We start from the raw sequence: 15630 nt of genomic DNA on the forward strand, positions 1-15630 counted from the left end.
ATGGGGCGGGGGCGGGCACCCACCCACAGGGTGACCGACAGAGGCCCCCGAGCAGCGCCGTCCACGCGCCAGGCTCTGGAAGACCCAGCTGGGCCCCAGGCCCGGGAAGGGGGTCCCATGGCTGCGTGCGCTCTGAGCCGCCCCACCAGCCGCACCTGCTACGCCCCCTCCCAGGACATCCCAGCCTGTGAACAAAAATCATGCTTACCAAAGGATTTTTTCTTTATTTTCATAATTTAGCTGAATCAACACAAAATTGAATACTGTAAAACAAGGAGGAAAAAAAAACGCTGTAACATCTTAATCCTCCAGTGTCTGCCTCTGAAGGAGCCCACGCTCGCTGTGGGAGGACGCGGGTTCGGGGAGGCCGCCGCGACCCTCCTGCGGCCCCGGCGCCTGGCCACGTCGCTCCCTCGGGGATGCTCAGCCCTCTGAACCTGCGGTGACCGAGAGGTGAATTAAATACTCATGGACATCGAAACGGGTCTTAAATAAATGGGTCTTCTCTTCTATCTTTAGTCTATGGGTTGCTGGGACGGCTTCTATATACTTAATATTATTATTTTTTTTTACTTTTTCTTTCCTTTTTTTTTTTTTTTTTTTTTTTTTTTTAGTAGCATAGAACTAGCAGAGCGCGCCTGTTAATTGGACTGTCAGGTAGTATAGTTCAGCACAAACTCAGGAGAATGAGGGGCCCCGGCGGACGATGGCCCGGGGTCGGAGACGCAGGAGTGTCCCTCGCACGTCGGGCCCGGCGGCCCTGTGCCGTGGGGAGGGCGTGGGAGGCTGGGGCGCCTGCCATTCTCCGCGTGCCCTGGCCTGTCCCCGGCTACTCAGCCGCCAGCCGTGAGGACCGAGAGGCAGCGGGGCGGGTGGGCTTCAGCCCCAAGAGGAGGTCCGCGGCAGCGCCCACGGATGGGCCCGTGGGGAGGGAGTCACGCAGAGGGACACAGGATCTGTTGGGAGAGGCGTGACCAACACCTGCCCCCTGGGCCTCCCCGCGGCCGGGCTGGACAGGGAGCAGCGCCTGGGCCCACGGTCGACCGCGCATGACGGCCACCTCCCCGCGGCGTCGGGCGCGTCCTCGGCTGCTGTCCCCGGAGTCCGGCCCTCGGCGCCCGCCCCGCAGCCCTTCAGAGACGCCGGCGCTCCCGCCCGCCGCGTGGGCCGGGCAGGGCGACCACATTAATTGTTAAATAGGATTTTTTTCTACAAATATACAACATATAAAAACTGTTAAATATATAACTTTAGGCTTTGCAAAATACATTTAATGATCTCTTTCAAACAAGTGTTACTTTAGGTTTCTTTAATTTGCTTTCTGGAGCTAAATGGTGCGTCGTTGCAGACAGCAGTCACGGGAGACCCAACATGCTCGCGGCGAATACTGGATTATCCCACTATCAGAAATGAGCTGTAGAGAGGCATGTGTAACTGGTTAAAACAGAAAGTGATTTTAGTCGGTCAAGTCCATCTAAGTACAGCGGGGCCGGCCGCGTGCGGCGGTCCACGTTCCCGGTGAGGGGCGCTCGCCCGCGGGGCCGGCCTGGGGGCATCGCTGCCCGGGCCTGGGGGTGCTGCCGCGGGTCCGCCCCCGCTGGGCCCCTCTCAGCAGGCCCCGCAGCGTCCGTGGGGGGCACGTGTCTGCCGAGGGTCGCCCTCCGCGCCCTGCCGGGGCCGCCGGCGGATCTCGGCCCCCGTGTCCCCCAGTCGAACCCACGGACTCTGACGGTGAGGGCGAGTCCAAGTTAAAATAGATTTTGCTCTTTGGTCTATCGAGTATGCTGAAAGGGTACGAAAATAAAAGTGATTCGGACAGTCTGGGGCACAAGGCGAGGCCGCTTCGGGGCCCAAGGGCCAGTCCTCCCGCGGGCCCGGCGCCGACGGCCGCTCCCGGGCTGGGCCGCTGCGGCCGCTGCCTCGTCCTCCTGGCCAAGGCCCGGGAGGGCGGCTGAGGCTGGGCTCCCACGGACGCCCTCGGGGCCCCTGTGCGTGTCCCGGGCCGGACTCCTCGCAGCAGCAGACGCGCTCAGCTCAGGACGACGCCAGGGAGGCGGGCTGTCCTTGATGGGCTACACGGAAACGAGGGTGGGCGGGTGGCGGAGAAGAGGTGGCGTCCACGACGGACGGAAGACCGTGGTCGAGGTGCGGACGCGCCAGGGAGCCAAGGCCACTCCCGGGGCCCCTGGGGGGCGGCGTCTGTCAGGAGACCTGAGGAAAGAGACAAGAGAGCGTCAGCCCCGCAGACCCCGCAGTCCCCATGGGCACTGGATGAGCCCGGGACGCACCCACCGGCCGCGCGCATCACAGGCCAGTCCTGTTCCTCTCCGGACCCGGGCGGGCACACCTGCCACCGGGGCGGCCCACGGGGACCCTGCCTCCCCCCGACCTGGACACGACTGGGGGGTCCTGCCCTGAGCGCCGCAGGCTCAGCAAACCAGCCACGTGTCCTCCGCCCCGCACTGGGCAGGGTTTGGCTCTGAGGCCCACCCTCCCGCTGCCCCAACAGCCTCTTGCTCTGCGCCATGTACACAGCAGGGGCCGCATAATTGCAGGATGACAAGTGAGGGGAGTGTGTGCGTCATACACCGTGGAGCCCACGGGAGGCCACGGCGGTGGGGTGGCATGTGCACCCCTGGTGACCGGGCCCCTGCCCCCCGGAGCCCTGGGAACCCATCAGACCGAGCACACGAGCTCGCGGCCATGGAGCAAGCATGGGGGTCCCAAGCTGCTGCTCTGGGGTGGGAATAACACGACCCTGAAAACCACGAAGGCAGAAGAGCGGGGTGTGGTTTGCACAGAGCAGCACACCCCACACCACAGGCCCCGACCCAGGTCCCCACCAGGCTCCTGTCACCCCCCAGGGTGACCCCAGTCCGAGGCAAGGATCCCGGGGTCCTGGTGAGTTTTAGGATCCCTGGGCTCAGGTCAGGGGCTCAGGGGCTGCTGGGCAGTCTCCACACGGGGGCCCCAGTCGGGGGAGAGGAGGGTGTCACGCCCCCCCCATGTGGCAGAGATGGGACACAGCATGGGCGGGCCTGTCCTTGGCAGGTGGCGGAGGCCCCTCAGCAACCCCAGGTCAGCGTCCTCCATCCACGCCCTGGCACCTCCCGCCCCCGGCTGGCCCCATCCGCACCCCAGCTCTCCTGAGCACCCCGGCCCTGTCCCACCTGCCTGGGCTCTCACCACACTGCCCCCAAACTCTGCCTGCACTGCAGGTCCCCGTCCTCTTGCACTGGCCGCTCCGCGGCCTTCCCTCTACTTCTCGGTCTCACCAGGCTGGGTGCTAGGCGTCCTCAGTCACCTGGCCTCTCCCCGCAGGCCCCCCTGCAGAGTGCCCCCCCCACGACGGCTGCCCTGGAGGTGTTTATAGGGCAGGGGTGGTGGGGACGCCATCCTCAGGCGGGGCCCGGGGCCAGTCCTGTCCACACCTCACTCATCTTCCCTGTCCCTGGACACCTGGGTCCCCCAAGCTGCCCCAGGGCGCAGGAGGCCTCTCGCAGGGACAGCTGGGCTGCACCCGTCCCCCGTGGCCCCCGGGCAGCACAGGACAGCCAGCCCACTGCCCCCAGGGCACCCTCGGGTCCCCATCCCCCGGGTCAGATCCAACCTGCCCCACCCCCAGGCCCCAGCCCGCCCTGACAGGGGCCCTGCCTGCCGCCCCGTCCTCCCCGTGAGGCCCCCTGACCCCGGGGTCTGGCCCGGCTCGCAGCCTCCTGAGCACGCCCGTCCGGGACGCTGAGGACGGCTGTCACCCGCGGCTCCTTCCCGGCTTTAGGCAACATGGTCCTGCCCACGTCCTCGCCGTTTCTCAGGGCCGTGGGGTCCCCCTGCTTGTAATGTTTTGGTCTGGGTTCTCCTGGGCGTCTCACCGCCGAGCAGAGGCCGCGGCGATGTTCACGGCGAGTGACGGCGCCGGACTCAGGCCTCAGCCCTCCGTCACCCCGGCCTTGCTCTGGAACTGTGTTTTCTCTGGCTCAGAGCGGCCCCCTGGAGACTCAATGACGGGCGCTGTTTCCACGTGGTCGGCGTGGCGGGGCCGCACCACAGCCCGAGAGACGCCCAGACTCCGTGGGCCCGAGGAGGAGCCCGTGACTGTCCCCAGAGACACCGGTGCCTCCCAGGGCTCCACTGAGGGGGCTGCTGTCCTGGGACCCGGGCGACCCTGGCACCTGGAGCCTCCGTGACGATGCAGCATCTCCTCCTGCTTTTGCTCACCGTGCCAGGGCCCCCACGAGGCTAGGAAGGGGACCCCAAGAGCCGCAGTGACCCCATCTTGCAGAGCTGCGGTGACGGGGTCCAGGCGCTGGACGCAGGTCCTCAGAGGTGCTGGGAGGAACCAGCAGAGCCTCCGGTCCTGGGAACGCTCAGCCGGAGGCCTGTCTCGGGGCCTGTGTGGCCACCAGCGTGCCACGGAACCTGGGGGAGCAGATGGGGGATGGGCTGGGCCGGCTGCCCTAGCCCCCGGCCCCCTTCCTCAGAAATGCCAGCCTGTGGCCCAGCCTGGGGACCCTGGGGGGCCCTGCTGTCGTCCTGGCTGCCGTGCTCCTGGGGCCACGTGGCTGAGCTCCCACCTGCTCAGGGAGCAGCGCATGAGGGGCTCAGAAGGGCCGAGGGGAGAGTCCCCCGTGAAGCTCCCTGCCTCCTGAGAGCTCGCCCAGGCTGGGGGACCCTCTTTTCCTGGACCCCGGACATGGCCCCTGGGTCAGCAGGTGGGTCTCTCTGGCCAGGCCCTGGCCCCCGGCGGGTGGTTCGTGTGCCCCGCTGGCCCCCGGAGGGTCCTCACGACACCTGACACCCGCCTGCCTGCCCTGGGCGTCCCCGCAGCCCCACCCTAGGAAGCGCGTGTTCCCCACGGTGACGGGCAGGTACTCGGACACGACAAGCATCGTTCAGAAAACAGAACTTCCCAGCCCCTGCGGGTCCGACGGCGGCCTTCTCTGTTCCTCATTAAAGGCTCGCGTGTGATGTCCAGTGGGGCCGAGTGTTCCGGGTGAAGGAACACGCCGTCCTGGATCAGGAGCCCTGCACAAAAGGTCCTAATAAACAGCAGGCATGAGACACAGAGGCGGCGGCCCCCGGTGCCGACAGGCTGGGGACGACGAGCGCCGCTGCCATGGAGAAGATAAAGGCAAAGCCAGGGAAGAAGCTTCTGGAAGGGTGGCACATCGTCCCTCCCGTGCCCCACCATCCAGTTTCTCTGAAGCTTCACAGCCAGGCCCAGGCCCTGTGTCCTCCCCAAACCCACAGGGCAGCTGCAACTTGTTTCTTTATTTAAAAACAAACAAACAGGGGATCCCTGGGTGGCTCAGTGGTTGGGTGTCTGCCTTCGGCTCAGGGCGTGACCCTGGGTCCTGGGATCGAGTCCCACGTCGGGCTCCCCGCAGGGACCCTGCTTCTCCCTCTGCCTGTGTCTCTGCCTCTCTCTGTGTGTCTCATGAATAAATAAATAAAATCTTTAAAAAAAATAATAAACCAAACAAACCAACCAAACAGCACACGGAGGCTGGGGCGGCGCCTTCTGGTCACACAGCCAGCTCATGGCCTCAGAGAAGCCCCCGGCCACCACCCCTCCACACACACACCCTCTCTTCCAACTCCAAGCAACACAGGTGCGTCCGGGCCGGGAGGACGCAGCCCCTGCCGGGCCGGCAGCACTGGGGACCCCGCATAGGACGTTGGTGTGTCGGGTGGGTGCTCTGTGCACGTGGACAACCCCTCCCCGGGTGGAGGGTGACTGTCTACTGTGCCCCCGGGGGTATTTACCCAAGGCCTCGGGAGGGGAGGAGGCCATGGGGGCCTCTCTGCCCTGTGGCCTGACTAACCTGGTCCCCCGGCAGCCTGAGAGCCACGTTTGTCCCCTCCTCCACTGTCCCCTGGGAAACAGCGCCCTGCCCTCTCCGGCTGCCCCAGGTACCCTCAGTGGCACAGAGGAAGCCCCTCATCGCCCGAGGTCCCGGGCCAGGCCCCTCCTCTGTGAAATGTCCCCCGACCCGGGCAGCCAGCCACGAGGACCCCCGACACACAGCGGCCCGCGGGCTCTGGGGAATCAGTCCTGGGCTGTGGCCGCTGGTCGGAGCCGGCCTGGCCTCCCCTGAGGGCCTCCGCGGGCCCAACGCCATCTGGAGCGTCCAGGGCCCGGTGCACAGGGCAGCCGGGATGGGGCACCTGTCCCTGGCTCCTGGTGTGCCATGGGATCAGCCCCCTTGTGACCACAGCCTGCGGCTGGCGCTGGCGTGTGTCGTCCCCCCTGAAGCGCGGGACAGACCTGCGAGCAGCCCCTCGTCTACAAGGCCCGTACGCTGCCACCCGTCCCGGGGTCTGAGCGGACAGGCGGGCGACGGGCATCTCACCATGCAGGTCAGGGTCGAGCACGAGGTGGGAGGGCTGCCCACAGCCCCCAGGGGGAGCCCAGTGAGTCTCCAAGTCAGCATCTCTGGTGCTAATCAGACTCCCACTTGCGACGCAGACACGGCCATCCCAGCGCAGGCGCAGAGGCAGGTCCCCGCCGGCTGACTCAGCACTCGCCTGTCCGGGCACGGACGGCGGCGGAAGCATGCGGGGCGTGCAGGGCGGTGTGCATGCACATGCCATGCGTTTGGGCGCCCAGAGGACGGGCAAGCAAGCACACAGGCCGTGGACGGAGCTGCCACGAGCCTCTCGCCCACAGCGGCCTTAATGTGCGTCCCTGTTAGTCATTCTGTGCATCGGCGTCGCCTCTGGGGCAACTGACCCGCTGCGGACATCTGAGCTGTGTCGCCCTGGTGGCCCCCACCCTCGCCCCCGTCCCCTCCACCCTGGCTACCGACACCCAGCACCTGGACACAGCAGCGTCCAGTGGGGCAAGCGGCCAGCTGCTCTAGCCTGGGCCCTGGGGCCGTGCAGCCCTTTTGTGCCACGAGGCAGGGAGCCCCCTCCTGCCCACTCGAACATCCCAGGCAGGTCTACACCCACAGGAGGGTCCCCGCGGAGCCCTCCCCCTTGGCTCCCTGCAGAGCACGGCCTGGGAACCGCCTCGTGCCCTGATCCCGTCACTGGCAGGATCTGGGGTTTTACGAAGTGTCCGGGCCTTTCCTGCTTGTGTGGCCTTGGGAAAAGGGCTGTTTCTACCTCCACTAAATGGGAATCTGAAAAGGGGTCGACCACGTCTCCCCTCCACACGGGAGCAGAGAAGGTGAGGATGGAGGCCAGTGTGCACACGTTCCCTGCGCAACACGCCTGGGGCGGCCAGGCTGCCGTCTGGGCTCCTGTGGGTCCACAGGGCCCCCCAAGGAAATAACAGGAGGCTGGTCTCTCGGGTCCCAAACGGAGGAACTTCACCAGGGGCACAGCCCACCCAGGACGCCTGTTCTCACTGGAGAAGCTGGAGAAGTCCCGCTGTCAGGGCGCCGCTCCCCACGGCCTGAGCCCCCCCGGCCTGCAGGCGCAGCTCACTGGCCACCAGGGTGCGGGCAGCCAGCAGCACAGCCTCGGGTCACGGGCTCGCGGGACACTGCGGGGGCTGTGGAGGAAGACGGTTCTGAAGATCCAGAAGGATCCTGCTCCAGTTTCATAAGGAGCTTCAAGTTCCTATCCTACTTCTTAAAAATGGAAAGCTGAGCTCAGGGATGATGTCAGTGCAAGGAAGCCCATGAGGACGCCACCCGTGGGGCCTGCGCATAAGAGGACAGGCCCTGGAGGTGACGCAGGGCGCTGGGAGTGGCCCCTGCCGGGCGCTGCAGGGAGCTGGGTCTGCCCAGAGTCGCAGGAGAGACCCCGCCCGGCCCTCACCGAGTGAGCACCTGTGACCTCAGTCCCGGGCTTCCAACCTCAGAGCTGGGACAGGGCCCCCCCGAGTCGTGCTAGCTGCTGCTTGCAGTGATGCATTATGTGGCACAGAAAACCAGGGACACCCTACGTGGAAAACTCAGCTCATAAAATTGCATTTTACGTTTTAAATAAAAGCAATGCAAAAATAAATAAATAAATAAATAAATAAATAAATAAATAAATAAATAGATTAATTAATTAAAAAAAAAGCAATGTGTTTAGGAGACATGGGTGGCACACGGTCCAGGGCCCCCGCCTGAGCCCCGCTGCACCTGCTAGAGGACTCTGTTGCAGACGGCGTCCCAGGCCGAACCCCTCGTGCGTCTCCAAGGTGACACCCCCCCTCCCTTGCCACACTGGGTCCTGCACACGCCACCTCCACTGGAGGAGGAAACCCCCACTCGGCATCCAGCTGGCAGGTGAGGACCGTCCACCCCGAGCCAGGCCCCCAGACCCCAGGCTGCATCTGCCCTGCTGGTGGGTCAGACAGGCAGGTCCCAGGACTCGTCCCTTGGATGCTGATTCGGGGGGGTCCTGGGAGGCTAGGGCCCCCACAACCTCCTGCCCAGGTGCGGCCCGGCTCCTCCAGGGAAGCATCCCTGCTGGGTGAGGACTCCAGGCTGACACTGACCCCGAGTCCCCTCGGGGCTGCTACAGAGTCTGCTCAGCCCCGCCCATGATCCCCCCGGGAGGACGGGACCCCCCTCCCTGCCGCGCTGGCACCTCCAGCTCACTGCCTGCAGGACTGACCGGCCTTCCCCCTCCCCTAAGTCTCGTGTGTGTTTGCACGAGCCCAGCTCTCCACGCAGCTTTTCCAAAGGGAGTGTCGACCACTGGGGACAGGCTTTGCAGACTGGATTCCTGTCCTCTTTGACCCCAAGGCAGCGCCGGCTTTGAAGTCCGTCCCTCACCTGCGCTAATCCAGGGCAGCTGCCCCTGTGAGCCCCGCACGGCAGCCCAGCCCGGCCGGCAGCAGATCCGAGGTCCGCGTTCACGGGCGGAGGGATCAAGGGGATGCAGAGATGACAGGGCGGGCGGGTGGCGCTCTTCAAAGACGACACCAGAAACGTTGCGGCTGCCACCTTGCTATCCGCCGTCCGCAGTGGTGAGGGTGGCCCGATGTGCTCGGGGAGCTCAGGATCCAACCCCTTCTCTGGTCTCCCTCTGGGGGAAAGCAGCCCCGCACGGTGGGGAGGTCATCTCGGAGCTGGACCAGGCACTGCCCGCAGTGCGTGGAGCCCTGCCAGGCCACTGCCTGCCTGCAGCCTCACTGCCCCACGATCACACTGTCAGGGTGGAGGCTGTGCCTCCGTGCAGCGAGCTCCACGGCCAGCGTGGAGCCCCCCACCCCCACGAGCACCTCCCGTGGGTGTCCACCACTGCTCCCCGACGGGTATCTCTCTTCCAACAGTTGTTGGCCGTTCCCATCCGGGGCTGTGGGCTCCGTGTCCTCGTGGGCTCTACTCCTCTGCACCCGTGAGCCGTCCCTCCGCCACATGGACTGGAGCCATCCGGGCAGCTCACCTGCCTCTGCTTCTGTGAAAGTGGGTTTGGGACATGGAGGGGAGTCTGGGCTGCCCCTTGAAAGCCGGCCCAGTGTGGGCCCTCGGTGTCCGGCCGACTGCCGGGCAGGACTTGGCGCCTCTGTGGCTCCGCATCCCCGTCTGTACAATGTGGATGACGATAGTCTGTAGCTCACGGGCGTCTGGGCCTGAACAGGTGGATTTACGCACCTGCTCAGAACAGCATCTGAGCACGCGTGGTTAGCAACAAGCGTGCCTGTGGTTTTTCTGGATTTTCCAGGCTGGATTTATAACCCGAACCCAGAGATTCCCCAGCGCTTTCTCCAGCGGCCCCCACCGTTTGGGGCGCCACGGTCCTGTCTGCAGGAAAATCCGTGGAAGGTGGTGGTAGTAAGGCTCCAGGTCCAGTTACCCCCAGATATGAAGCCTGTTACCACCACTCTGCCCTGAACTCCGTGCAGTTCGCCACACCCCACAGTCCACTCCCCCCAACGGGGGCCACACGGTCCCCTCTGTGGAGCAGAACATAACAGGAGGAGGACCAACACTCTCAGGTTGTAAGTGCATGTGTGGGATGGAGACAAGCCCTGTCCCTGTCTCAAGGACAAGAGGGGTTGGTCCCCAGAGGGGTGCAGCCCGGGGCTCAGCTGCTCACAAGCGTCGCCTGCTCACCCGGTGGGATGCGGACATCGGGGTGGCCTCTGTCCCAAAGCCCTCCTATGCTGCGGTGGGCCCACACTCCCAGATAAGACGCAGAATCACTCGTAATGTTCCCAAGATGTCGTTGGGGACCAGAATGAAACTGTATTAAATCTAAAAATCAAATTTGAAAAGACAGACAACGGCACAGGGTTTGGGCACCCCCCGACTTTACCCTGGTACGTGCGTGATAGCTTTGTTTATTGATTCAAATCGCTTTAAATTTCTCCTGGAAAGACGCTGCCATTATCTTTATACAGGTGACCAAGCTTTTCTTACCCAAGTTATTTCATACGTTTCCTGCTGGGTTTCAGCAGAGACCCCTCCTCCCTCTCATTTACTCAGGTTTGTTTTATTTACGCAGCTTCTGAAACGTATCTGCCCGGAGGTAAGAGCACAGCTGACTTTGTCGGGCCTCTCCCGTGGACACAAGGCTGTGTTCCAATAAAACTTTATTTATAAACATAGGTAAGGGGGCCGGATCTGGCCAACAGGCCACAGTTTGCGGACCTCTGATCCAGACCGCGACGTGTTTGTGTCTATGAAGACGTACGGCGGGATGAATGCCAAGTGGAGAGCCTTCTGTATTCACAATTGGTCCAATTTAATAAACTCTTTAATTAGTTTTCAAGGCACTTCAGCTGCTCCTGCAGAATTCTGGAAGCACCTGTGCACCTCATCTGTAATAATGATTGTATTTTCTCATATCAAATAATTATGTGATTGCATTTGCCAGATCTTCCAAAAGGTCACCCCGGGAATGTCTGCAGGCCCGTGCACGCAGCCTGCCTTGGTCCCGATGTGAACAGGACAGGGGGCCGGCTATAAGGGCAATGCTGGCTTTCATTTCAGACGGACGTGGTGCCTGCCTGGTGCCTTTTTCAGCACCTACTGAATCAGAGCACATTTTTATCTGGTCATCCTTTGGGGTTGGTCACCCTTCCTGATTCTAAAATGTAAAAATGAAAAAAATATTTTTTTAAATGTAAAAATGTATTTTAATCTCATATAAATCTACGGTGTGAGCACAAGCCTTCTGCTTTGTTTTCGAGGGCTGCAGAACTCCCTGCACTGTTACCTTGTGCAGGGATGCATCGCAGACCTGGCCACAACCCCAAGGCCATATGGGGTTTCCCGGGGGCCTCCAGGGCACTTGGCTGAACGAGCCCAAGGCTGGCACACTGCCGGACCAAGTCACAGGCTCGAGGTCCTTGTGGAACACGCTGGCTCCATGTGCGCTCTTCGGGGACACTCCGGCGTCAGGGTTCCATCAGCCCCCACAATGAACCAGGCAACTTTCCAGTACTTGGGGAAAGGATACCTGCAGACCAATGGGTCCGAGAACGTGTCTCCTAAACCAGCTGTCTGGGATTTCTACTGGGGGACGTTCCCATCTTTCCACTCCTGAGATAGGTTGGTAATTGTCACCCCAGAAAAATCACTTTTATTTTATTTTACTTTTTTTATCTTAAATTTTTTTATTTTTATTTTTTTAAATAAATTTATTTTTTATTGGTGTTCAATTTACCAACATACAGAATAACACCCAGTGCTCATCCCGACAAGTGCCCCTCTCAGTGCGTCACCCAGTCACCCCCACCCCCCGCCCTCCTCCCCTTCCACCACCCCTAGTTCGTTTCCCAGAGTTAGGAGTCCTCATGTTCTGTCTCTTTTTCTGATATTTCCCACACATTTGTTCTCCCTTCCCTTATATTCCCTTTCACTATTATTTATATTCCCCAAATGAATGAGAACATACACTGTTTGTCCTTCTCCAATTGACTTACTCACTCAGCATAATACCCTCCAGTTCCATCCACTTTGAAGCAAATGGTGGATATTCATCATTTCTAATGGCTGAGGAATATTCCATTGTATACATAAACCACATCCTCTTTATCCATTCATCTTTCGATGGACACCGAGGCTCCTTCCACAGTTTGGCTATTGTGGACATTGCTGCTATAAACATCGGGGTGCAGGTGTCCCAGCGTTTCATTGCATCTGAATCTTTGGGGTAAATCCCCAGCAGTGCAATTGCTGGGTCATAGGGCAGGTCTATTTTTAACTCTTTGAGGAACCTCCACACAGTTTTCCAGAGTGGCTGCACCAGTTCACATTCCCACCAACAGTGCAGGAGGGTTCCCTTTCTCCGCATCCTCTCCAACATTTGTTGTTTCCTGCCTTGTTAATTTTCCCCATTCTCACTGGTGTGAGGTGGGATCTCATTGTGGTTTTGATTTGTATTTCCCTGATGGCAAGTGATGCAGAGCATTTTCTCACGTGCATGTTGGCCATGTCTATGTCTTCCTCTGTGAGATTTCTCTTCATGTCTTTTGCCCATTTCATGATTGGATTGTTTGTTTCTTTGGTGTTGAGTTTAACAAGTTCTTTATAGATCTTGGAAACTAGCCCTTTATCTGACATGTCATTTGCAAATATCTTCCCCCATTCTGTAGGTTGTCTTTGAGTTTTGTTGACTGTATCCTTTGCTGTGCAAAAGCTTCTTATCTTGATGAAGTCCCAATAGTTCATTTTTGCTTTTGTTTCTTTTGCCTTCGTGGATGTATTTTATTTTATTTTATTTTTTATTTTATTTTTTTAGAAAATCACTTTTAATGACAGCCTGCAGATTCAGTGATCAATACACTGGCCATGTATGCACTCCTGAATAATCTGAGACCCCAGTACAGGCTGGGTTTCCTCCTTCCTATCAGATATACTTTCTAACCAGAAAATCTGCACATGACAGAGCTCAGAGCGTGTGTTTATGGTCTTGCCAGATACACAGTGAATGATCGTGTCCACGTCTTTCTTTTAAAAGTTCACTATTGAGGCGCCTGGGTGGCTCAGATGGTTGAGCGTCTGACTCTTGATTTCAGCTCACATCATGGTCTCAGGGTCGTGGGATGCAGTCCTGTGTCGGGCTCCGCTGAAGGCAGATGGTGAACCACGGAGCCACCCGGGTGTCCCTCCATTCTTCCTGATTTAAAACTAAAGTTATTCAAAGGCACGAGAATACCCAAGTCCATTTCTCACCATGCCTGCAAAAACACCATGTGTCACCCTCACAACATTCAGAATGTGACCCAACGACTACGGTGAGTGAACTTCATCGTCAGGGACACGTTGGCTCCACTCGGACAGCGTTACCACTCTAGCCCCTTCTTCGATCCTAAGGCAGCCCTAGGAGGCGAGGAGCAGCATCCTGCCCATTTCACAGATGTGGACACTGAGGTACGAGAGCCAGGGGACGAGAGCTCCACCAGCAGCCTGACTTCAGACCCTGTGCACAGCTGCACAAGCGTGACTACACACCTTCCTTCCTCTTTCTGTCCCTGTTTGACCAAAACATTGCAGGATGATGCTGGCTGCTACGGTCATTATTAATTTCTTTTTTTTTTTTTTTTTGCTATACCTTTAATATAACGTAAAATGACTGGAAAAGAAGGTTGCCACATTTCTCTTCTACGGAAGTTCAATCCATGACTTGGGTTATGGATTCTTCTGCACAGATTCCATGAATGTCGAGAAATTAGAAGCACCCTGTTCGTATGTTATGATGTTCAATATGTCGGTGCCAATTCAGTCCTGGTACTTTTATTATTCAGAAGATTTACATCCTGGTTCTTTAAATCATTGTCATTGTTGGTTTTTACTTGACCTTAACGCAGATTTAGGGGTTGTTTGAATTTCCAACTAAACACTGTGTTCCCAATCATTTTGTTAATCTGCAATTGAGCTTGCTTCATATGAACTCACACTAACCTGTGCACAAAGGTTTCTGTGACACTTGCAATACTCTGAACGGTAACCTATCGATAGGTGCCAGTAATCGCATGCACTCGTATGATCTCACGTGGAGCATCTCCACGTATCTTGCCTGTATCAATATATAACCTGGGACACCTGGGCAGCTCAGTGGTTGAGCGTCTGCCTTTGGCCCAGGTCGTGACCCTGGGGTCCTGGGATCGAGTCCCATGTCGGGCCCCCCAGAGGGAGCCTGCTTCTCCCTCTGCCTGTGTCTCTGCCTCTTTCTCTGGATCTCTCATGAATAAATAAATAAAATCTTAAGAAAATACTACATACATGACCTGTTGTTCTGGTTTAATCATTTTACCTACCGATTTCCTTTTCCTGTCCTTGGCCTGGCATATCTTGATTCATTCTTTGCTTTAAAACTTGGTTTGCAGAAATGTACTTAGAAGGCAACGTATATTTGACTATCTTAAAAACCTGATTTAAATAGCCTTTGCCTTTTAGGAGGGGAGATTAACCTATTTACGTTTATTGTCACCGCCGGCATGCAAGTTCCATCAGGGGCAGTGGATCCCATTCTGATTTCTGATCATGTGCCTCCTATGGTTCATTTCTTCACGTACACACACCATGTGGTTTCACCTGCTTTCTCCTCTGCCATGATTTGAAGAAATCATGTTCTTATTTGCATTACGGGTGGCCTTCCTGTTAATCAAATGCACTTTTAATGATTAAGCCATTTCTCTAATGACTTAAGTCATTATGGCTCCTTCTACTCTACAAACAGACATTAAGTGGCTCTTCTCTTTACTTGGCAGCTGCTCCCCACCCTCAGCTTTTATTAATTTAGCCGGAGGTTACAAATCAGTTTACTGTTACACAGAAGTTGTTTTTCCACAATATACACAGTAGATTACACAATACACTGTGGATTCTGTGTTCACTGTCATAGCCACAGTCACGAGAACGATTCAATCAAGCTCCGTGTGTTTGTTGGTATCAAGAGTCACCATGATTCCTCTTGTCTGTGACCTTCTCCATCGTCAGCTCCTGATTTTTAATTCTTTTATTGGCTTGAGATGAGCTTTCATTTCATTTCAGGAGAGGGGTACACTTTCTAAATCCTTGCAAATTGGGCACCTGGTGGGGGGGGCTCAGTGGTTGAGCATCTGCCTTCAGCTCAGGGCGTGACCCCGGGGTCCTGGGATCGAGTCCCACGTCGGGCTCCCTGCATGGAGCCTGCTTCTCCCTCTGCCTGTGTCTCTGCATCTCTCTGTGTGTGTCTCTCATGAATAAATAAATAAAATCTTAAAAAAAACCTAATAAATGCAAATTTAAAATCGTCTGTAGTCTCTGGGTGTGAAAAACAACCAGAAATAGGATTGAATTTGTAAGTGAACGTATTTTTCGGTCGAATCCCTGGCTGTGGTCCTTCCTTTCCATCTGGTGCAGGGGGTGGCTGGTCCGTGCCTTCGGAGGGTCTGTGGATTCCTGTCCTCTTGTCTGAGTCTCAATTCCCTGATTTAGCCTGGATTTTAGGAGGCAGCTTTCTCTCCTTCCTTCAAATCAAACACACCCGTGGGATGTGCGGGTCATGATGGTGTGGTCTTGTTCTTAACTGGGGTTTTCCTTCCTGGTCCTATTTCCATCCTGATGTGATCATCCCTCCTCTCCTGCTCACGGTGGCTTCACCTCCAGAGCACCCACTCCCTCAGCTTAGGCATCTGCCCTCCGTCCTCCACACCTGCCGACTTTCTTTCCTCCGCTTTCTCCTCTGAACCATCTCTGGGCTGGAGACCACGTTGCTTTTCTGCGGGGACAGTTCCTTCATTTGCAGCTT

General features: G+C 58.1%; 1 protein-coding gene across 2 annotated transcripts in view; it reads right to left on the bottom strand.

Annotated features, from left to right (window-relative positions):
• Positions 1 to 227: 227 nt before the first annotated feature.
• Positions 228 to 15630, bottom strand: part of TAFA5 (TAFA chemokine like family member 5) — a 156762-nt gene continuing 141359 nt past the window's right edge. For both annotated transcript variants that reach the window (XM_055329477.1, XM_055329478.1), the window contains exon 4: positions 228 to 2211. In XM_055329477.1, coding sequence (XP_055185452.1) covers positions 2203 to 2211 — 9 coding nt within the window. In that variant the 3' untranslated portion in view covers positions 228 to 2202. The remainder of the gene's footprint in view (positions 2212 to 15630) is intronic.

The sequence above is a fragment of the Nyctereutes procyonoides genome, unplaced genomic scaffold (genome assembly GCF_905146905.1).
Source record: "Nyctereutes procyonoides isolate TBG_1078 unplaced genomic scaffold, NYPRO_anot_genome, whole genome shotgun sequence".
Lineage (NCBI taxonomy): Eukaryota > Metazoa > Chordata > Mammalia > Carnivora > Canidae > Nyctereutes > Nyctereutes procyonoides.